The sequence below is a fragment of the Zalophus californianus genome, chromosome 9 (assembly GCF_009762305.2).
Source record: "Zalophus californianus isolate mZalCal1 chromosome 9, mZalCal1.pri.v2, whole genome shotgun sequence".
Classification (NCBI taxonomy): domain Eukaryota; kingdom Metazoa; phylum Chordata; class Mammalia; order Carnivora; family Otariidae; genus Zalophus; species Zalophus californianus.
Window position 1 is genome coordinate 49,691,780 of NC_045603.1, and position 24,532 is coordinate 49,716,311.

General features: G+C 38.6%; 1 protein-coding gene across 11 annotated transcripts in view; it reads left to right on the forward strand.

Moving 5' to 3' along the window:
- GRIP1 (glutamate receptor interacting protein 1) overlaps window positions 1–24,532 on the forward strand; it is a 660,679-nt gene that overhangs the window by 500,692 nt on the left and 135,455 nt on the right. For all 11 annotated transcript variants that reach the window (XM_027593517.2, XM_027593519.2, XM_027593518.2 and 8 more), the window contains 3 exons: window positions 11,863–11,998; window positions 14,284–14,429; window positions 21,926–22,009. In XM_027593517.2, the coding sequence (XP_027449318.1) occupies window positions 11,863–11,998; window positions 14,284–14,429; window positions 21,926–22,009 (366 nt within the window). The remainder of the gene's footprint in view (window positions 1–11,862; window positions 11,999–14,283; window positions 14,430–21,925; window positions 22,010–24,532) is intronic.

Here is a 24,532-nt window from a genome sequence, read left to right on the forward strand (position 1 = left end):
AGAATGAAACTGGACCATTTCCTTACACCACACACAAAAATAGACTCAAAATGGATGAAAGACCTCAATGTGAGACAGGAATCCATCAAAATCCTTGAGGAGAACACAGGCAGCAACCTCTTCGACCTCAGCCACAGCAACTTCTTCCTAGAAACATCACCAAAGGCAAGGAAAGCAAGGGGAAAAATGAACTATTGGGACTTCATCAAGATAAAAAGCTTTTGCACAGCAAAGGAAACAGTCAACAAAACCAAAAAACAACCGACAGAATGGGAGAAGATATTTGCAAATGACATATCAGATAAAGGGCTAGTATCCAAAATCTATAAAGAACTTATCAGACTCAACACCCAAAGAACAACAAATCCAATCAAGAAATGGGCAGAAGACATGAACAGACATTTCTGCAAAGAAGACATCCAAGTGGCCAACAGACACATGAAAAAGTGCTCAACATCACTCGGCATCAGGGAAATCAAATCAAAACCTCAATGAGATACCACCTCACACCCGTCAGAATGGCTAAAATTAACAAGTCAGGAAACGACAGATGTTGGCAAGGATGTGGAAAAAGGGGAACCCTCCTACACTGTTGGTGGGAATGTGCAACCACTCTGGAAAACAGTATGGAGGTTTCTCAAAAAGTTGAAAATAGAGCTGCCATATGACCCAGCAATTGCACTACTGGGCATTTACCCCAAAGATACAAATGTAGTGATCCAAAGGGGCACATGCACCCCATTGTTTATAGCAGCAGTGTCCACAATGGCCAAACTATGGAAAGAGCCAAGATGTCCATCAATAGATGAATGGATAAAGAAGATGTGGTATACACACACACACACACACACACACACACACACACACACACACACACACAATGGAATATTATGCAGCCATCAAAAGGAATGAGATCTTGCCATTTACAATGACGTGGATGGAACTGGAGGGTTTTATGCTGAGTGAAATAAGTCAATCAGAGAAAGACATGTATCATATGGATATTAATCCCACCATCCCTATCACTGTGTAAGATAAATACCGATCATAATTCTGTTTCACGTGAATATTTGTGCCGGGTAATATTTATGTGCTGTACATCCCTGCCACTAATCTAACTTATGCTCAGATTCCCAGGGGATGAGAGAAATTCAGGTACATCCTTCATGTCTCTACACAGAGGTGGAAAGTGCCAGAAGACCTTTCTCTGCAGGTCTGGGTGGCAAGAACTGAGACTGAAAATACAGCCATTCATCACAGAAACCCAGCTTTGATCCCAGCAGCTTTGCTGAACCAGGGGTTGTTAGGAGGAACTTGAAATGAGTATTGGAAAAAGCACCTGCTTATTTCCTGAGGGGGATAAACTTCCTAGTGGCACCACTAAAAGTAATATATAGATAAAACTGTAATGTAAGCAATAATATTCTCTCCAAAAGTAATACACAGATCCAGCTATAGTATTCTGGTGTGGGCCTCAATCCCCCTCACTAAAGAAATGGTAAAAATAATAATAATGATGATGATCAACCAAGTAAGCTTAGGGAAATAACCCTGTCTACTGCTATTCAAATTCTGCTCCTTTATCATTTTTGCTTCTGCACCATCCCACAATAATTCTGTTCGCTGCAAGCCAATGCTCATTGCCTAGTTGTGATTCGCTCTGTTGGGACTGATGTGCTCATTCATTCAGCAGTTACCGGGAATACCTACTAATATGCCAGGTACCATTCTAGGCACTAGAGATGCAGAGGGGGGAAAAAAAAACACTTTCACTAGTGTTGGGAAATTTGTGACTTATGCTGTAGAGTTTTCAATAGTATTTCCATTTCACTGTTTATGATATCTTTTTAAAAATCTATGTAGTTCATGGAACTTCAAGAAGTGAAGGGTTTCACCAATGCTTATTTTGCTGAATGTGCCTATGGTGGTTGCTTTTAAAATGTACTTTCTCTTTTTATGTTACAGATATAGGGTGAGGGTCTTACAGACCACTCACTTTGTTTAAGGTATGATGAAAACTATCCTAGCACTAGGTTTCTCCCCTGGTATTTAAATCACATTTTGCTTCTCTCTATATGATATTATATCACGTGACTGCCCCCTCTCCAACGAGGCACAACAACACAAACTTACTCTCATTTTCCAGATTCCCTTTCTTAGTGACAGACATCAGTATCCCCCAATCAAACGAATTGGAATCCTTGAGGTCCTCTTGCCCCTCACAGGTCCTCGCTCCCCACACACTGATTTGTCTCTAACTCAGGGCAGTTCTTCATCAATAGATCTGGAATCCATATCAACCATATAGCTATTGATGGATTTCAGTCTCTCACATGTTGCCCACCCGTCCCTAAAAACCCACACTACCCTTACTGCTTTGGCATCTGTCTGCATTCTAGTTCTTAGCCTCCCTTACAGTTAGGTGTGGACATGGAATGAGTTCTTGCCATTGGAATGTGAACAGAAGCAGGCCAGTGTGGCTTTTAAGAAAATTCTTTTCCCCCTGCCCCCAGGTGAATGAAGACAGGTTAAAGTTTTAGGGCAGAAGTTTCCAAACTTTCTCGGTAATTTTTTTACAGCAGCTCTAGGTCAAATGAAATATCAATGGTTCCATTTATTAAGTAGCTAAGTCCAAACAACATAGTACATATTGTATCCTAACCACTTACTAGCAATTTGAAAATAATACATATAAATTGAAAGAATCAGAAGTACTTAGTAATGGTATGTGTGTGTTTGTTGGGCACTGCACAACTTTCTCAAACTTTCAAATCAAATTAAACATTGACAGCCTTATTTCTTGTTCCACATTTATTTTCCCATGGAACTCCCTTTTGGCAAAGCTCAAAACCTAACTTTGGAAGGATAGGAAATCAACAAAAGCAATGTAATATTATCCAATGTTGAGCAAAACTACTTCCAGCTAGTAGGTGGTGTTGTGTCCAACAGATATCAAGAATGGCTCTATGTTCCTCAAAAATGTAAAATAGTCCATGATCGTCCTGTGAGTTCATTAGGGAACTCTGAGGCATCTTAGTGCATAGTTTAGAAACCAGAGCCCTAGAAGATGACAGAGTCATAAAATGGAACAAAGCATAGATTCCTGAACCATTATGTGGAGAAGAGCTGGATGCTGATCAGGAACACTCACCTTGGAGTTGTATATGAGCAGAATAAACTTCTGTTGTGGTTGAGCAAATTATTCATTTCTTTATTTGTTGTTACAGCAAAGTCTATCTTATATTATTTTACTGCAGCGACTTGTAATGGTTCTCCTTGACCCAAATCTAGTAACTTTCTCCCCAACGCTTCATGCCATCATTACCACGTCCACTGCTTTACACTAATAACAGGCTTACCTTTCCTAAAACTTAAATCTGAGTACTTCCTTTGTTTGCTTCCCAGTCTGTTTTCTACCAGCCTTTCCTCATGCACCAAACTCTAAATCAGCATCTCTCTTCCTTGACCACATGTTAGAATCACCTGGAGAGCTTTAAAAAAAATACCTATGCCCAGTTCCCCACCTGCAAGGATTTTCATCTAATTGAAATGGACCAATTCCTTGAAAAGCACAAACCACCACAACTCACCACAATGTGACATAGTTAATGTATATAGTCCTGTAACTATTAAGGAAATTGAATGTGTAATTTAAAACCTCCAAAAGAAAAAAGTTCAGATTCAAATGGCTTCATTGAAAAATTACACCAAATGTTTAAAAAGAATAAACACCAATTCTGTATAATCTCTCCCAGAAAATAGAAAAGGAAGGAATGTATTCTCCAATTCATGTTATGAAGCTAGTATTATTACCCTGATGCCAAAACCAAAGATAGTACAAAAAGAAACTGCACACTATATCCCTCATGAATATAGATGCAAAGAAAATCCTTACCAAAATATTAGCAATAGAATCCATCAATGTATAAAAATAATTACATATAATGAACAAGTGGGATTTATTTCAGGGTTGCAAGATTGGTTTAATATTAGAAAATCAGTGTAAGCCACCACATTATCACTTGAAAGAAGAAAAATCACATGATCACATCAACTAATCAATGCAAAAAATTTGACAATATTCATACTCATCATGATAAAAACTCTCAGAAAAATAGAAATGGGGGGAACTCCCTCAGCTTGATGAAGAGTATCTACAAAAACCTACAGCTAACACAATACTTAATGATGAAACACTTAATGTCTTTCCCCTAAGATAGGGAAGAAGGCAAGGATACCCACTCTCACCACTCATTCAACATTGTGCTGGAATTTCTAACTCATGCTTTAGGCTAGGAAGGAAAATAAAAGGCATACAGATTGGAAACAAATAAAACGGTCCTTTTTTGCTGATGACATGCTGGTCTACATAGAACACTCTAAGGAATCCACAAAAAAAACAAAAACAAAACAACAAAACAAAACCTCCTTGAACTATTAAGTGAGATCAGCAAGGCCACAAGATACAAAATAAACATACAAAAATCAATTGTATATGTATATACTAGCGATGAATGTATGTACATCAAAATTAATAACATAATAGCCCAGTGTTGGGTATCAAGGAGGGCACGTACTGCATGGAGCACTGGGTGTTATATGAAAACAATGAATCATGGATCATGACATCAAAAACTAATGATGTATGATAACTAACATAACGTAATAAAATTAAATTAAATTTAAAAAAAGTTAATAACATAATACCATTTGCAGTTGTTTCCCCCAAAATGAAATATTTAGGTGTAAAACTAATAAAGCATGTATAGGACTTGTATGCTGAAAACTACACGGTGCTGATGAATGAATCAAAGAAGGTCTGTGTAACTGGAGAGACATAACATGTTCATGGATTTGAAGACTCAACATAGTAAAGATGTCTATTCTTCCCCAAATTGGCATACGGTCTTAATGCAGGTCCTATAAAAATCCCAGGAAAACTTTTGTAGATAAAGACAATAATATTCCAAAATGTCTATGGAAAGGCAAAGAATAATTGAAATAATTTTTTAAAAGAACGATAAAGAGGGAGGAATCAGCCTACCCAATGTCAAGACTTGTTATATAGATACAGTAATAAGAACTGTGTGGTATCTGTGGAGGGATAAATATATCAGTGGAACAAAATAAAGAATAAATAATCTGGAAACTGATAAACATAGTACATATTGTATCCTAACCACTTACTAGCGATTTGAAAAAAAATAATAATAAAATAATACATATAAATTGAAAGAATCAGAAGTACTTAGAAATGGTATATAAAATAATTGATTTTTGAAAAGGTACAAAAGCAATTCATGGAGAAAAGATAGCTTATTCAACAAATGGTATTGGAGTAATTGGTCATCTATAGACCTTTGCCCTCAAAAAATATATGAATTTTTTACTAATTCTTACACTTTATATAAAATTTAACTCAAAATGGATCATAGACTTAAATGTAAACCATAATATAGAACTTTAGAAACTATAGAAGAAAGTTAAGAGAAAATTTTCAGAATCTAGGGCTCAGAGTTCTTAGACTTGACAACAGCGTGACCCATAAAAGGAAAAATTGACTAATTAGACTTCATCAAAATTAAAAATATTTGCTCTGCAGAAGACCTTGTTAAAGGGATGAAAAGAAAATCTACAGACTGGGAGAAAATATTTGCAAACATCATAATCAACAAGGGATTAATATCTCAAATATATAAGCAGTTCTCAAAACTCAATAGTAAGAAAGCTTGCAAGCTAAAGAAAATAGGCAAAAGACATAAAGAGACATTTCACCAAAGAGGATATGCAGATGGCAAATAAGTACACACAAAAAAAATGTTCAACATTTCCCATTAGGGAAATGACTCAAGTTATGCAAAAATTAAAACCATAATTAGGTATTATTAACATACCTATCAGTATGGCTAACATCAAGTACTGGACAGGATGTAGAAAAACTAAATCATTCATACACTGCTGGTGGGGATATAAAATGGTACGGCTATCTTGGAAAACAATTTATCAATTTATTAGAAAATTAAATATGAGGGGGGGATGTCAGAGGGGGAGATGAACCATGAGGGACTATGGACTCCAGGAAACAAACTGAGGGTTTCAGAGGGGAAAGGGGTGGAGGGAGGGATGGGTTAGCCCTGTGATGGGAATGTATCGCAATGAGCCCTGGGTGTTATACGCAAATAACGAATCATGGAACACTACATCAAAAACTAATGAAGTGCTGTATGGTGACTAACATAACATAATACAAATTAATTAATTAATTAATTTGAAAAAGAAAAGTAAGTATGGAACTATCATATGACCCAGCACTTGTACTCCTGGACATTTATTCCAGAGAAATGAATAATTATGTTCACACAAAAACCTGTGCATGAATGTTTATAGTAGCCTTATTCATAATAGTCCCAAACAAGAAACAACCAACACATGTTTCAACAGGTAAATCGTTAAGCAGACTGTGGTATATCTATGCCATGGACTACTACTCAGCAATAAAAAGGAACAAACTATTGCTACAGTATAGAAAATTATACGGAATGTAAAAAGTCAACCACAAAGGTTTCACACTGTATGATTCAATTTATTTAACATTCTCTATAAGCATAGAGAATAGGTTAGGGTTTGCCACGGGTTAAGGAAGGTGTCAGGGGAGGAGAGAAGCAGGCGTGGCTATAAAGGGTAATATGAGGGAACTTGTTATATTGTATCTTGACAGCATCAATGTTAATATCCTGCTTGTGATATTGTATTACAGTTTTGCATGATGTTACCACAGGGGAGAACAAGATAAAGAGTATACAGGATCTCTCTACAATATTTCCTAGAACTGCATGAGAATCTACAATTATCTCAAAATTAAAAGTTTAATTTAAAAAATTCCCCTCAGGGGGTATTCTGATGGTTTGTTCTGGGATGGGCCCCAGGCATTGGTATTTGAAAAGCTCCCCAGGTGATTCTAACATGCAGCCAGAATGACAAAGTGCAAATTGAACTGATGGATATCCTCTCCCCAGAACCCATGTAATCACCTACCATTTACTGTTCCCGTACCTCTAACACTTTCCCTTCTCCGTTCGCTGCACTGAGGCTGTCTTCGAGATAGCTCAGGGATAACTCTTCCAAGGAGCCATCCAGAGCACTACTTGCCCAGTCTGATTAAGGGTCCTCCCAGGTTGTACCCTGACAGTCCTTTATCTACTTTTATCATAGCCCTCATCACCCTTTGTTATCATGCCTTTTTGTCTCTCTCCCCACTTTCAGCAACTGTTGGAGTTGTCTGCTTTGTGATTCCCTGTTAATTTAGTCCCTGAATTTTAGGAACCTGCCAAAAATTAGAGTTAACTGTCCTTTTTTTGGTCTAAGCCTAATTATATATATATATATATATATTTTTTTTTTTTTTTAATAAGCCATGAAGCAAGAATGTCCAGATGCCAGGAGTTTTACAGAACAAAATATGATTCTTATGCCATACCTTTATTTTTGCAAATCAGTATTACAAAACACTAAGGTGGTCTAATGATGGGTTCTGGATGCCCTGTGTCTTATGCTACTTCTTTTCTTTTTTTTCTCCCTCCCTCCCTCTCTCTCTCTCTCTCTTCTTTCTTCCTTCTTTCCTTCCTTTCTTCCTTTCGTTCGTTCTTGCGTTCTTTCTTTTTCTCCTTTGGTAAAGCCAAGAAGATCCAGACTCTGACCAATGTCTGGAAGGCAGACACAGAGGCTTTGCCAGACTTCCCACTCCAGGCTCATGCTTCCCGTGTATCTGGGGAGATATAATTAGTAGCGTAACATCCAGTCATGACTCCAATACCTCATTCAGGTTGGCATCATGGACAGGCTCTCTGGGTTCTTTCATAGCATCAAAGGTGTACTTTGGGACTGCAGTTTTTCACAGAATCTTTGCAAGGATGCATGTTCCATTTTTGCAATAATATTAAATGTATCTAGTGTCCAAAAAAATCTTATAGGCATTTTTATTGATATTGTGAACTTCATAGATTAATTTAAGGAGCACTGATATATTTTTGATGTTAGATTATGCTACCCACTAGAATATTAATTCCTAGATGGCAAGGATTTTCTCCGTTTTGTTCAGTTTTATATCTCCGAAGCCTAGAATGATGCCTGGCTTATAGTAAGTGCTCAATTTTTTATTGAATGAATGAATGTGGTACTTTTACATTTGTTCTGATCTCATGGTCCTCAGAAGCGTTTTTCATGTTTTCTTCATGTAAATCTTATACATTCTTCATTAAATGTTTTCCTAGGAATTTTATTTTTTGGCTATTGTGAATGGCTTGTTTTCTTCTACAATAACTTATCACCAGCTATTTGTTTATGTAAAGGATATGGTTTTCTGCACATTAATTTTGTAACCATCAATAACCATCAATAACCATGTTTTTGAATTTTCTTGTTTGCAAGAACTTTTCATAATTCTCTTGCTTTCACCAGGCATCACTGTTACTTTCCTTAAAGCTTTCTGGAGTTCAGTAATTAAGAGGATTGAATTACAAACCCAAGGAAAACAGCAAACAACTAAATCCCATTCTATCAGTGTGATTCTTGTTGGCTATATTGAGTGAGTACAGATTAAGATAATTAAATATGGTGATGAAGGAAAACATCTAATCCACAACCATCTCATTCCTTGCCAATTGGGCATCATCTGTTCCCTGTGCTGCTTGCTAATTTGGGGATGCTGCAGTCTTCTCTACATGGTCCTCTTAATTTGAGGAGGGATATTTACAATTTAAATCACAAAGAAATTGTCACTACATATCTACTTGCCTAAGTGCCAGGGTTTCACTGCAGAGTTTTATTCAGTAAGCTTTGATAGATAAGTGAACTCATGCAATTGAATGCATCTGTCATAATTTCTCTTTGCCATTAGATCATTATGCAAGTGTTAAACGCCAAAAAATACATAAAATGATTGATTCATCTGATGGAAACTGCAGATTAGCAGGAAGTAAACTCCAGAAGCATGTTCCTCCCTCTCCCAACTGCTTCATTTCTCCTGTTCCTTCCAAACACCCATAAAAGATTTAGTCAATCCTTCAGGGTCTAGAGATACTTACTGGCAGTTAACTTTCTCGTGATTCAGCGCATTTTCTCGCAACAATACTCTATCTTTACTCCTGAGTTTTGCCTAATTTAGATTCCTCCTTTAGTCTGTTCTGCTCAGCTAATCCTGATCAATAAATGCAGACAGATTAGACAGAAGACAGAATTGTGAAATAGATGCTGCATTTGGAACAGCCAGTCTTCACTTTACACTGTAGCCAGGACCATCTGCTGTGTGGCCACCTTACCCCAAACCACACTCTGGCATGGTGATCTGTGACTCATTTACCTCTGTGACTAGGCTGTAAGCATCTGTGACTTTTTTGGTCTTTGAGTTTCACTGTCTGGCTCATAGTAGGCACTCAATAAATGCTTGAATGAATGAATGCACAAATTACTCAATTAACTGGTACATCAATATTTTCTTTCTTTCATGTTATTAAAACTAGCACTCGGGGAAATATTTGAAACATTTTAAAATAAGAGGGTAATTGACTATTACCGATTTATAAAGAAGCCCAGATGGATGAATATTTTAACGAGAACAAATTAAACTAAAGGAATTAAGCTTTTTCTAGTTTTCCAAGATTCAGCCAGAAGCCTGGTAAGAACCTTGGGTCCCTTCTGGAGAAAACTGCATTGTCCACATCCCATAAGGCTGCACCTATTTTATGCAGGAAACATGTTCTTGAAAACCTGAGTAGGAATGAAGGTCTTATTAGTTAAAACTTATTTCTCCCTTGCCAGTTATTACTCTTTCATTGTTGCTTCTTTGTACATTTCTGATTGACCTTTGAGATGGGCCCTTAAAAAAACTGTGCTTCCAATTCTTCAAGTAAAGATCTGTGACCAAATGCTTAAATATACAGGATCAATCTATGTATTTAAAGAAAATGCAAAGAATTCTTTTTTTGGGCAAAATCGTTGAGCACATTATGTCTCTATAATGTGAATGGTCATCGTCTGTTATGTAATTCTCATTACTTTAATTATTTAACCTAATTTTGAAAATAATGTATACCTAGCCTGCTGTCAAGAAGAACTTACAGGGATTGTTTGTTAAGTTGATCTCTTTAAATACCAGTTGGGCCTATTTATGTTTTTATGGCAAATAGAAGGGGTGTTTTATTCTGATTTAAGGGGATACAGGTTAAATGCACACAGTGACGGAATTTTGTTTCAAATGCTTCTGGTAAATGATGGAAAAGGCCCTGTGCTTTTATGCACATGACAAGAATTTTGATCCTTGAATTTCAATCATGATTTGTTCTCTCATACAGAATGTAGTGAATGAAGCTGACATCATTCATACTCATAGACTCTTCCTTGGCTTCTACTTTAAAAAGCAATACTGCTCTCATATGCAGGGTCATGAGTCTGTCATGAAAAAGAGGGTGTTCTGGGGTGCTAAGGTCACAGGACCTGGCAATCTTGAAAGCCTTGCCTGGAATGCTATTCAATATGTTGGTGAGGAAATCAGTGGCCTCCCCCACCCCACCCCACCCCCGCCTTCCTTCCTGAAATACTCTGTTCTCCTTACTAGATCAGATGAGTGATATTTTCCTTCCCAAACATGATTTGAGTTTTTTCATTGGCTGGTGAAAGAGTATACCATCAGCAACAATTTAAAAACTTTATGGTAAGCATCCATATAGATTTTTGAAATGATAATTAACTCTGTTATGTATAATTAAGGAAGGGGAAGAGGTGTGCCAATAACCTTTTGGGTTTCTTAACTTTGAAGAAGAAAGGCCATTCTTGCATTTTAATATGAGTGTCTTTGATGTCCTAGAAGATCGTAACTCCTGAAATTCATAGTGTGATTCAGGAGGAATTGGTAAACTTGAGGTTCCCCATCCTTACCCAGAAAGTGTGTATGCAGAGGGGGAATGACATAACAGAGAATTTGAAAACGGTGTTTATTATAATTAACCTCTGGATAGGTCAATGTTGACTCTACTCATTTTTGCTTCTGAAAGAAAGATATGCTCAAAGTTTTCTCACTTCCTGTTGTGCCTAAAATCAGAAGATCTGGGTTCCCTCTTGGTGTATAGACCTTGTCTGGGCAAGATCTATGAGATCTTAAAATTTTGAAAGTAGAGAATGAGGGATTTATGGCAGTTACCTGGAGATTCTGAGGACCAACCCCACCTTACCATATTGTGACACATCCTGTAAGAAGTGATGTGAGTTGTTACGTGAAGCCATTGTACTTTGTTCTCTGAAAGACAAAAAACAATAGAGTCAGTAATATTTTTCTTCAACCTGTAGAAATCTCTCTTCTCTTGTGTCTCTTAGCTTATTCAGCTGAAATGTACCAAGAACTTGGGGTTTGCTGCTGCATGATATATATTATTATTTAAAATTATTCTTTTCGTATTATTACTTAAAACTCTGTTCTAGGCCCTTATCTTACAACTCTCAGTTGTTCCCTTTGGAGTTGCAAGGAGAGAAACCAGGGAAAGTCACTTGAGAATGGCAGAAAACAAAGGGCAAATATCGTCATTTGCATATAAGCCATGTCAGACTCTTTATTGTGAACCTAGAGTGAACTACCCCACTGGTACCCATTTTAATAACGTATAATGAAATATCTGTCTCCGCTTTATCTGCATACACGTCTTTATGAGATGCTCTGCAAATGGCGATGGAAAAAGAGGCCACAGATCTTTTCTTCTAAAAGGAAGAAGGAAAAAGTGGGGAGGGTTTATGGGAAGGAGTCCCTTCACCAGGCACAACGGTATCTCGTGCTTCGACTGTCATTTAATAAGGCAAATGCTTTTCTTTTCACAGAGGAATTCAAGGGCTCCACCGTGGTCGAACTGATGAAGAAGGAGGGCACCACCCTTGGGCTGACAGTATCGGGCGGAATTGACAAGGACGGAAAGCCCAGGGTCTCGAACCTGCGGCAAGGAGGAATTGCTGCTAGGTAACTGCATCTCGGGGAAATGTAGGAAAAGAAACGCAGGAGGGTAATTAATGCAAAAATTGAAGTTTCATCAGAAAAGGTCACGGGGCGCCTGGGTGGCTCAGTCGTTAAGCGTCTGCCTTTGGCTCAGGTCATGATCTCGGGGTCCTGGGATCGAGCCCCGCATCAGGCTCCCTGCTCCAAGAGGGGAAGCCTGCTTCTCCCTCTCCCACTCCCCCGGCTTGTGTTCCCTCTCTTGCTGTGTCTCTCTCTGTCACATAAATAAATAAAATCTTTAAAAAAAAAAAAAGGTCACTAATAAATGACAGCTGCCATCTGCTGGGCAGGTTACGGAAGCTTTTCTGACCTGTGCCGAGTCACCAGGGAGCCACCAGGCCCTCAGAAGACTTTCATTTTAAAATGCCTGTGTGGCTCTCGTCCCACAATATGCCGCTGAGTAGCAGACCGGCTGCCGTGGGAATGAGACACTCCAGTCATGGAAATGGAGCACATGACCCATATAACTTGCACCCGGGAACCTGCCATGGAGGGACGCGGTGAGCCTAGAGGAGTAGGGAGGCCAGCTCCAAGTGTCCGAGTAACAATTCTTCTTGTCCTACATCGTCTCTGCTTTTCTACTTGCGAGATCTTCCCTTTCATCAAGACAAAGATGAGGCTTCCGGAAGGATAGAAAGCTCAGCTGAAGAGGTCTCATGGTGTCCTTGTTCTGATGAACAGCAAATTGCCCTAGTCATGGCCAAAGGCAGAATGTCCTGCATGCTGGGTACAGGTGGGCTCACTTTATAGACGGAGGCACCAACTACTTCAGATGGGATGATCAGCTTTCATTACAAGTGAGGTTCATGTGTCTTAAATCCTGGACACCGATAGTCTTGTCCACATAATCACAAATTAAGTTTTAGAGTTCTTGCTTTATAAAGTATCATCGAAAATAGTGATTACTTTGGATGATCAGCCTGTTTGTACAATATTATGTAAGCTTCATCCAATTGATTGCTCCATAATCTGAGGTACTGTATATAAAATAGGCTGATGTCAACACAAGCACCTTAATCTCCTTTTTTCAGGAGGAGAGAGACTTCTTTCCACACCCACAGCCTCCTTTATTTTATGACAGTCGTGGCCAATCTGTGATGCTAGGGCTTTGTATGTCTCCAGAACTTTTTCCTATGTAGCCCAGAAGTGAGAGTAAATAGGGGGAAAATGCCATCTTCACTTGTATTGATGCTGTAATTGAAAGTGCTGTGCCGGTCACGTAATCAATGCCCAACTATTCATTGTTTAAGGCACTACCATTTTACAAGTAGTAAACTAAAATAATTACAGATAAGATCCCTGCCCTAAGAGGGCTTATAACTTACCAGAAAAGCTTGGGAGCAATAACAGCATTGCAAAATAGTAAAAAGCAACAACGTGACCATTGTCACAGAGCATTAGGTGGTTAAGTTGTCCAGTGAGAGTTAGTAAATCCGAGGGAGGAGGAACAGCATGGACTGCAGGCTGGAGCAGATTAGGGGATCTCGCCAAAGAGGAATGATTAGAGCTGGACTTATATAAAATAAATGCATTTAGGTGTTTCTGTTTGGGGACGGACTGTCTTTGGTCTCACTACCTGCTCTTTCCTTAGAAGTAAAGTCTGTCTAAAACCCCCAAAGTAGCCACAGTTCTATTATGGTGTCGGAGAGAGGCGAGAACAGTACTGAAACCCAGTGCTTTCATTGTAATTTGTTCTCTTTCTTTTTTTTCTTTTTTATCAGTCCTGCTGTAAGCAATAAATAGCAAAATCAGCTGACCCTTTCTTTAGCCCTCAACAAACTCCCAGGGAAGATCTTGAGAGCTAGGGAAGAGTTAGGGAGGCAGGCAGCAAAATGAGAGAGAATAAAAAGAAAGAAAAAGTCCTGGCGTGCCAGGATCTGGATAACCTGGTCCTAGAGAACCAACTGTTTATGGGCAGAGCACCCAAACAACAACAACCAAAAAACCTCTTTATCTTGTTTCATTGTGCTCTTTAAAACAAAAGAGGCAAAGGGTTAGGAAAACATCAGAGACCATAGCAGAGGCAGTAGAGGGCTTTCAAAGTATAGCAGTCAGGAGGAGAGGGATCCCTGAATCTCTCATCCCCCTTCAGCTGTGCTCCTAACTCCCCGGGGGGGGGGGGGGGGGGGGGTGGTGGGCAGCCACACAGGCCTTTGGGCTTGCGTGCATTTCCACAAAGGGAAAGTGGAAAACCCAGTCAGGCCTGTAGGGAGGACGGGTCCGCTGCAGCGACATTCCCTATTTTGCAGAAGTGATCAGCTGGATGTGGGTGACTACATCAAAGCAGTGAATGGGATCAACCTGGCCAAATTCCGCCACGATGAGATCATCAGCTTGCTGAAGAACGTCGGGGAAAGAGTGGTTCTTGAAGTCGAGTATGAGCTGCCACCAGTCTGTAAGTAACCACAACTCAGGGCAGAACAGCTGGGCCACATTTTTGCCTAAACAATGGGTTCTCCATTTTTTCCCCCTTTTGCCAACATTGTCTCGTTACAGGAATGACAGAGCATGGTTTCTTGATATTTAGAAATTATTTGAATTGATAAACCTATAGCCCACTCCAGAAGAATTAAAAAGAGCACAGATAACAATAAAATTATACAGGATTTGTGTTCCATTAAGGTGATCTGTGTACCTCATATTTGCCACTTAAGCTATTTTCATAAACAGTCAACATATTTACAAGTTCTGTGCATTAATTTCCATCCAGGCTTTGTACTTAGTGACTAGGGTTAGGAAAAGCATGTTTAATGTGTTTTATGTTGATTCTTATATAGTTATGTTAATTTCTGAAGCATGCCGATAGATTGAAAACGCATTATCCTCAAGTAACAATAATTGTAATAGAACCACGCATTTGCAGAGCTTACTAAATGTCCAGCATTATAAGGAACCTGACTTGCATGGATACACTTAATCCTCATCATAAGGGGAGTCAGCATAGCAGAGATGAACTTTGCGGTCTAATAGGCTCAAATCCCAGCTTCACCTTTAACTAACTGCATGCCTTTGAGAAAGTTACTTAAGCTTTCTGTGTCACAGTTTCCATATCTGGGTAATGGGCATAATACTCATTCCTACCCATAGATCTGTCGTGAGGATTAAATGAGATCGTGTTTGTAAAGCAATGAGAACAGTGGCTGGCACTATAAAATATTTTTATGAATAATAAATACACAAATCAATCAGCACTACAAGACAGGCATTATTATCATTATTACTCTCATTTTACAGAGGCTTAAGTTAATTATCTTTAATTATCTTTCCCAAATACATAGGCAGCAAAGTCAGGATGTGAACCCAGGCTCCCTAACGCTTATTCATTGTGATATATACATATGCCACGTGTTACTGCCGTCCTGCATTTAAGCTATGCTGTTCTAGCACCACCTCTCCTGTTACTAAACTATTAACATGGACGCTACCCTGAGAAAGCTCTTTGCTTTTCTCTACCAGTGAGAACTCAGGTTGAATTTCTTTTTAAAGATTTTATTCATTTATTTGTTCATTTATTTGACAGAGAGGGAGAGCAGGAGAGCACAGGCAGGGGAATCGGCAGAGGGAGAGGGAGAAGCAGGCTCCCCACTGAGCAGGGAGCCCTATGCAGGGCTCAATCCCAGGACCTTGGAATCACGACCAGAGCCCAAGGCAGTCGCTTAACCCACTGAGCCACCCAGGCACCCCTCGGGTTGAATATTAATAACTGATAATAACACATTTGTTCAGCAATGACTTCTTGAGCATTTGCTACAATCCAGCCACCGCTCTGTACATTCTGACGGGGGAAGACAGATAACAAAACAAGATCACAACAGAGGAGTAAACCAGATGGTATGAATGGTAGTGCTCATGAATGCTATGGGAGAAGAAAGAGCCAGGAGAGGGATGGGGAGTGCCGGGAGAGGGGTAGGATTGCCGTTTTGAATAGGGTGGCTAGGAACAGCTTCACCAAGAGAGTGACATTAGCCAACGACCTGAAGGAGGTGAGAACGGTGGCTGTGTGGCTTTCTGGGGGAAGAGGACTGCACAAAGAGGAGCAGCCAGCGCTGAGACCAAAGGCAGGGATATCCTGGGGGTGTGGTAGAAACATTAAGAAGGGTGATTTGGCTGCAGCGGGGTGAGCATGAAAAAAAGTAGGAGAGGAGGTCACCCATCCAAGGAGAGGAGGTCAGGAATGTAAAGCATGAGGTATATCTGTAGGCTACTGGAATGGACCTTAAGTTTTGCTCTGAATGATAGAGGACGGCATTGTATGATTTGCGGCAAAGGAGGGACATGATCTAATTTCTATTTTCAAAGTCTCCCTCTGGCTGCCGTGTTGAGAAGACACTGCAGTGGCAAGGGGAGACGCTGGGAGGCCAGGTGGGGGGGCTGTTGCAGTGATCCAGGTGAGAGATGGCCGAGGAGATGGGAAAAAGCAGTTACATTCTTGATCATTTTGAAGGTAGAACCAACAGGATTTCCTGATAGATTTGACATGGTTTGGGCAGAAATAGAGGGGTCAAGGACCACCTGAGATTTTGAGCCCTAACAACCAGATGGATAGGGTTGCCATTAATGGAGGGGCGGGGGGAGAATGTGGGCAGAGCCGATTTGTGAGGAGATCAGAAGTTCATTGTTTGAAATGCTACCTCGGAGGTGTCTATTTGACATGCAGAAGGGCAATGTCAAGGAAAGAACTGGAGATGGAGTTAGGAGTTTGGGAGTAAGATCTGAGCTGGAAGTGTACATTTAGAGTAATGGGAACATAGAAGGTGTTTGAAGCTTTAGGACCAGATGAGAGCACTCGGGGAGTAAGTGTATATGACCAATCATGAGTTCTTATTCTTAACATAAAATCCAACACCGAAAATTTAATGGTGTTTTTATAACAAAATCCATTGAAGTCTGTGTTCAGAAACCTTGCTATACTATAACATTTTTCATTTTCAGCAAGAGTAGGTAGTAGAATCGAGCATTGAGAGCTTAGACTGTGTCACCGGTTAAATGTCAGTTTTCCCCTTTCTAGCTTTATTATTTAAGTTCTCTGAGCCTTAGGTTTCTCATCTGTAAAATGGCTATATAGATGTAGAACTTTTATAAGAATTCAAGACTATAATCATGTATTTAGATCATCATCATCATGCACTTAGTAAGCCATAGTGCCTTTAGCCATTATTACCATTATGATTACAATAAAGTACTGTGTTTCCTTGAACTTAAAAAGAGTCCGTTTGTTTTGAAATCACTGTCTCAGGCCATTGCCAGGAGTTAGGAGAATCCAGATACCTAGAGCTAATGCTCTTTGATTCACCATTTTTATCCACTGGGGATAGAAATATCAATAAAACACAACCTCTTCCTAAAAAGAACTCTTAGAATAGCTGTCCCGGTTGGTAAGGCCAGTAGTAGAGATCTGCTGAGTTAGCGGTTATCTAGAACTAGGGGTTTCAGAGGATTTGAAGGAGGTTCTGCAGGTCCAGTAAGAAAAGGAACATTTTAGGCAGAGGGTACAGCAGGAAGGTAAGAATGTAACCCAGTGCAAGGTTTGAACTACAAACAGACTGGAGTTGCTGAAGCACAGAGGGAGAGAAGACCTGGGGGGGAATAAGGCCAGCGAGGCAAATAGGAACAAATCGGTGGCGGGCCTTGGAAGCCATATTGGTGGAGCTTGGATACTATCAGGTGGGCAATAAGGAGCCTTTAATGGCTTTTCAGGCCAAGGAACATCGTCATCATCAGATTTGAGTTTTTAGAGTTACCATTTTAGGGAGCCAAATGGAGAATAGATAAGAGGCTATAAGCCCAAAGGGTGTTGTAATTTTCCAAAAGCAATGTGACATCCTGAATAAATACAGCTTTAATAAAGTTAAAGAGGGAAGAGTAAGCATCAGACATGCTCAGGGGTTAAAACCTATCGTGACTTGGTGATTATACCAGCTTTTCCTCCCTCATGCATTAAAGCTGATGGGAAAAGGGAAAAAAATATTTTTAAAAAACGAAGTGTGAACTTGGTTGATGGTAGAAATCAGATAGAAGAGACCTATTGTCAGCGGATTATCTCTGCCTCTATTACGTTTGGATAAATTAATAAGATCTTTGAGTTCAGGGAGGTTGAAGGGATTCATAAGCATCCCCTTCGCTGAGCTCAGACAGCTAGCAAGAGCAAGCCGCTGCCGTGAGGCCCTGGGGAGAGAGCTGATTGCCGAGAGATAAGCAGCCCTAGGCCGAGACTGTTAACTCTTGCAAATATCACTGCAGTTTCAGGCTCAGCCACCCCCAGAGTCCAGAAGGAAGTGGACGAAGGATATGTCTGTGCATATGTCTGTGTGTATGTGATCTGATAGAGAAGAAATGGAACTTGGACCTTGAGCAAACCACTTACATTGTGCAAGATTCAGATTCTTTATGAAAATGGAATGGTTGACCTACATGAGCTCGGAAGTTCTCTTTGACTTTAAAATTATGTGGTGTTTAAAGACTGTATTTAGAGAGGCTATTACCAATCCGCATCTTAGGTATTTATGTATTAAATTTGGTCTAGAGAAGTGCCTTCATATTTTTCGGTGACATAACCCCTAAAGGATTTTGGAATATTACATAATCCTCAATCATTTTTTAGTTAGCACCTAACATTCTTTATCATGAGCTTAAATAGGTGGAGAGGAGGTAGTTTCTGGCATAACGTTTATATGTCTTTAAACGGTGTTTCCACTCAGACCTTGGAGCTACAGATTTGCTTCGTTTATTTTATGGAAAACGTCCGCCACAGCATCTGATTGGCAAAGGCAGTCCTCTCTGTTAAACCATCAGCTAAATCAGACTAGCTTTCTATCAGAAAGAGTCCTTCTTTAATTCAAATAAATGTGTTAAAACATGTCCCTGTGATGGCCTCCTTACTTCTCAATTCCAATTCTAAGAGAGACAGACAGGTGATTGACGACGACGATGATGATGATGATGATGATGATGATGGGCATGGGGGAAAGCAGTCTCAGGTCTCCTCCATGTAGTTCATTCTGGAAATCAGTCTGAAGGAGCAGAAGCTAGCCAGGGAAAGCCCTTCCTTATGACAATGGTAGAAAAAAAACAGGACAAGCCCAACTACCTGAGCACACTTCCAACGTCTCCTTCTATCTCTTAACATCCCATTGGCCAAAATAAGTCACAGAGAATCCCAATATAATGAGATAATGAGGAGGGAAAGTATCCAACTCCTATCCTGCCATTGAGGTAGAAGTTGGGGAGGCCGGGAGTAGTATATAATTTAGAAAAATCTAATCTACCATAGTAAAATAATACAATTCCACATATGGAAACAAGGGACAACAGTACATCAATTTTTGCATTGCGAAATTCATTTCAACCTAGCCCTTTTGCATGCTGGATTTGATTCTTTGGGGGAAACCCCTTATTTCGATAGGTATGTCCACATATGCAAATATGAAGTAATGAATACAATTCACGTGGCAATGTAGGGTGTCCAGGTACTGAATATGAAAAACAAGTCACCAAGATCTAGTCATGCAAATAAAAATTATAAAAACTAAATCTATTTCGTTAAGTATATCAAAATGTAGTCAACATTCACATTTATTTTTGTAAATGATAAACAGCAAGAATGTGGATAATATAAAGCTGTAGATAATCCTAAAAGTCTTTATATTGACTCTAGATTTGAATGTAAGATTTTGTGGTCAGCAAGAGTTAGCTCAAGCAAATTAAAATTACAGTGCATTTCATTCCCAGAGCAGACACCCAGCCAACAAGGACAGGTGGCCCAGAATTAGAATTTGGTTGTATATAATTGAAAGTTGATTTAATGATTAAATGAAATAATATTTGTAAACCACTCTGCAGATTTCCTGGCACACAGTAGATGCTCATTAATTATTTCTCCCCATATCTTTTCCTTTCCTTTCTATTTGTTCCAGTAGAACAAAAAGATCATGTTCTTAACCAATTACTTCAGGTGGCTTGTTGGGTCATGGAAATAAGAAAACATTTGGTTTGAACTCAATTTTTTTTCATTTAATTAAAACTGTACCTCAACACTTTCAGCTATTTAAATGTACTGTTTCTAGCTGATTAAAATGAACTGAAATTCCCCTGATAGCAAGAATATGACATTTAATTAAATCAGCAGTATACCAAAACATTTGTTCAGCTGTAGGTTTATGTTGTTTTTCAGCAGATCCAAGTTCATGTTGTACTTTATATCCCAGCCGGATGTGTGCAGTTTTGTGAATTTAACTGTGTACTTTTCATAATCATGTTTATTCCTTTGAGGATTCAGAATTTCCGATAATTAAAAATAGCTGCAATTAATGCTAAATTAAAATTACTTCCTATCTCTGTAAATGGTAAGAAATGTTCTTTTAAAAGATGCAGTTAAATTCTATCTATAGAATCTGTACCGATGTCTATTCTATCCATATATTTCTTGTTGATAGTTTTTTTTTTTTTAAGATTTCATTTATTTGACAGAGAGAGCACAAAGCAGAGGGAGAGAGAAGGAGAAGCAGGCTCCCTGATGAGCAAGGAGCCCGATGTGGGACTCGATCCCAGGACCCTGGGATCATGACCCGGGCTGAAGGCAGCCGCTTAATCGACTGAGCCACCCAGGCGTCCCGATAGTCTTATTTTTTAAAAGGTTTATTTATTTGAGGGAGAGAGAGAGTGCACATGAGTCAGGGGGCAGGGGGCCAGAGGGAGAGAATCTCAAGGAGATTCCAGGCTGAGCACCCAACCCAACATGGGGCTCACTCCCATGACCCATGAGATCATGACCGAGCTGAAACCAAGAGTTGGAAGCCTAACTGACTAACCACCCAGGTGCCCCTCTTGTTGATAGTTTTATGTAATAAACTTTTCAAGATCTAATAGCAGAGTAAAAAGTGTGCCATTGATAATAAACACAGCATTAGATAATTAGTTATCATTGTACAAATTCAAGATTAGGATCTAAGACCATCAAATTCTACTGTTTGCAGATTCTTTTTTGTCTCTCTGAATAAAAATATCCCTGTATCCATAATGATGAAATATTAATTTGTGGAGATTTGTTTTTTTTAATTCAGCAATGGTGTACTATATAACCAGAATTACTCACCACTTTCCTGAAAACAATCTCACAGAAGAATTTAGTTACTATACCTTCTTGCAACTCATACCCTGTGTTACACACGTATACCGTGTGTAATATTAATTAGATATATCAACTTGGTCATGCAATTTTATTTTGTGAAATAGAAGCAATAAGCATACAAACACAACATATACATGATGGTATCAAATAAAATTAAGCAAATCTTTAGTTTGTTAGATAGCAGTAATATTCTGAATGTACATCAGAATTTTTTTTTGCCCTCCAAGTTTGATTTGGTTTGTCTTTGTTAACTGACATGCATCATGTCAGAAAATCTATCCGCATCAGCCTAATCTGTTAATGGTAATTTGAGAGTAACACTTTTTCTTCCTGTACTAGTATGCTGCAAAAATAATATAAATACATTATTTCAAGTTTTACAAAAATCCTACCGTTTTTAGATTTTACAGAGGGGAAATAATTCTATTGATTATATGAAGATTGTATCTCTTGTTTTATAGAGTTTTAACAATGTGATTATTATGTTCCACTTATAAGCTGGCTACATAAGAAGAAAGAAAGTACCTATGATTTTGATTCCACTTGGGCCTAAGCCTAAATCACTTATGCAGACAACTATTTTATGGTATTTGTATGACATTCCAAGTATTTTTTCTAACCTCGTCTTTGAAAAGAAATTATTGCCCTTTGATTACTCATAAGAATTATTTGCCACAGGGATCTGTAACGTCTTATGCCACATCAAAAAATGGATATGTTCTTATGACTTAAGACTTATATTTCTCTCTCTTCTCTGCATTCAGCTGTTCAAGGATCGAGTGTTATTTTCCGAACCGTGGAGGTCACATTACATAAAGAAGGCAATACCTTTGGTTTTGTCATACGAGGTAGGTGGTAGCTAGAAAATGTGAACCATCAGATATTCTTGGAGAATTTGTCAATGAAATATTAGGAGTGAACTAGAAAATCATCCAAAAAACAACAACAACAAAAACAGATGTTTCTTTCTTTCTTTTTTAAGATTGTATTTATTTATTTGACAGAGAGAGACACAGTGAGAGAGGGAACACAAGCAGGGGAAGTGGGAGAGGGAGCAATAGCCTGCCCACCGAGCAGGGAGCCCGATGCGGGGCTCAATCCCAGGACCCTGGGATCATGACCTGAGCCGAAGGCAGACGCTTAATGACTGAGCCACCCAGTTGCCCACAACAGATGTTTCTAATGCATAAAGTCATCTTATAATATTTGCACCCATTGTTTTAAAAAATAAAGCAATGAGTGGGAATCAGAGTAGAATCCAAATGACCTAGATTTGTTTTCAGCCCGTTAGTACAGAGCAAGAAGTCACCGTTTGTATACCTTATCAATTCATTCATTCTACTGATTTACCACTTTTCAACACGTGTTTTGCTTTCCCTTTATACTTTCTTGTATCTCCGAGTCAAAATGTTGATGCATATGGCTTGATTTGATTTAATACACTAGGATTAAGCAACTTTGTTTAAATTATTTTCTCCTGAAATACATTTTGTTATTGTAGCTTTCTAAAAATGGATTGAAGATAATCTAATCCCTGGGAACCTATGTGCATCAGCTTAATGTACTTTATTATGGGATGACATTAATAATAAAGATTTCAGGTGACTCCAACTTGTCTATAAAACCATTAATTCTGAGCTGTAATTCTGGCTTTTAATATTTTATTTTTCTTATTAGCAGTTTCACACCTTAAAGACTACAGAAAAACAGCTCATAATTCGTAGTGTGACAGTAAAGTTCAATAGGGAACTATGTAGGCATCAAGGAATTTTTTTACCATTTCACATTTCTTGTTTTTTTGTGTGTTTTTACCTATAATATTTTATACTTCACCAGTGTCAGACTTTTATCCAAATTTTCAAAACATTAGTGAAAATTAAGCTTCTTAATAAACATACATGCAACAAGGAATAAAAGAAATGTGTTCACTTATATAGATTTGTCTTAAATGACTAAGCTTTAAACATTAGATTCGATTCCGTGCCAATTATCTAGCAAATCAATCAGATATTTATTAAGGACATGTCAACATGTCAGCAGAGGGCCAAGTACTGGGGAGTCATAAGACAGCTCCCTATCTGCAGGGAATTACAATCCAGTGAATTTAAGACATAAGTTGATAAAGTACTCAAGTGAGCAGTAGAGAAAATGGAAAATGAGGAACTCACTGAGTGATTTAGACCAGCAATTTATTACCTTTTTCTGACCAGCTCCTATTTTTAGATGGAGCATTTTACCTTAACCATTCCCACATTTCTGTGCAGAAGAACTAGATGAATATAATAAAAAGTCAGTATACAAGTAATTTTGGCCCCGAGGGTGGTAGATACAAATCGGTTTTTGCAATATAGGTATGATAGAGAGACACACTTGAATTACATGCCTACAAGCCTAATTATTGAAAAGCTGCAGTAAAAAATACTGCTGGTGCAAATATTTGTTACTAGTTGCTGTATGGTTAATCAATAACAAATCAAATTGCTAATGAAAGAGCTAAAACAACAGCAATTTATCATTAGGCACAAAAAAAGAATGGAAGCATTTGAAATCTACAACCACCTCAAGACAACCGATGATATAATGTCAACAAAACATCCGTCCCACCATTTGCAGGAATTTAAATATCTGGATGTGCATACAGAATGAAAGTTTTCTACTATAAGCCTAGAATACTATCTGGTATATCATAGGCACTTAATAAATAAATGAATAAATAATTGAGTGTTGCCTAGATTTGTGTGGACATAGACTTCTTAGCATTAACACTGATTTCAAAACCTTAGTAATAATGAACCAATTTTGGTTTATGAGTACCACATTTTTGTAGGCTTTAAAAACTCCCTTAGTACATTAGTTGAATGTAAAAGTTTGTGCAATTTTGCATAATTTTTCATGAGAATCAAATAAAGCATTTATATTTTTAGATTAGTTTGAGGCTCACCTGAAGAGTCTTCCATGCTCAAAAGGCGGCCGCCACCCCTCCCTTCAGAATCTCGATTAATCATAAAAAGAGTTGCAGAATGAGAAAGTACTGTGGGTTAATGTTATCACGGCAGAGAAGACATCATGGCATCGATGGAATTTGAGCTAAACTTATTTCAGGGAGAGCACCAGGACTTTCGGGAAAGAAGAGGACAATATCACAGATGGAACACATTCATTTAGAATTGGTGAATTTCTTCTTAACCAGTTAGAATGGGTGTTGGAACAATAAAGCAGGCTTTTACCTGATGAATGGGATTGCATTTCTAATGCTGTATGTCCTAGGTTCTAAAACCTTGACTCCCCACATGATAGAACCTGGCACCTACAGAATGAAAAATGATGTTCTGGGCTAAATCTTGCAGAGTTAAATTTCAGTTAATTCCCTT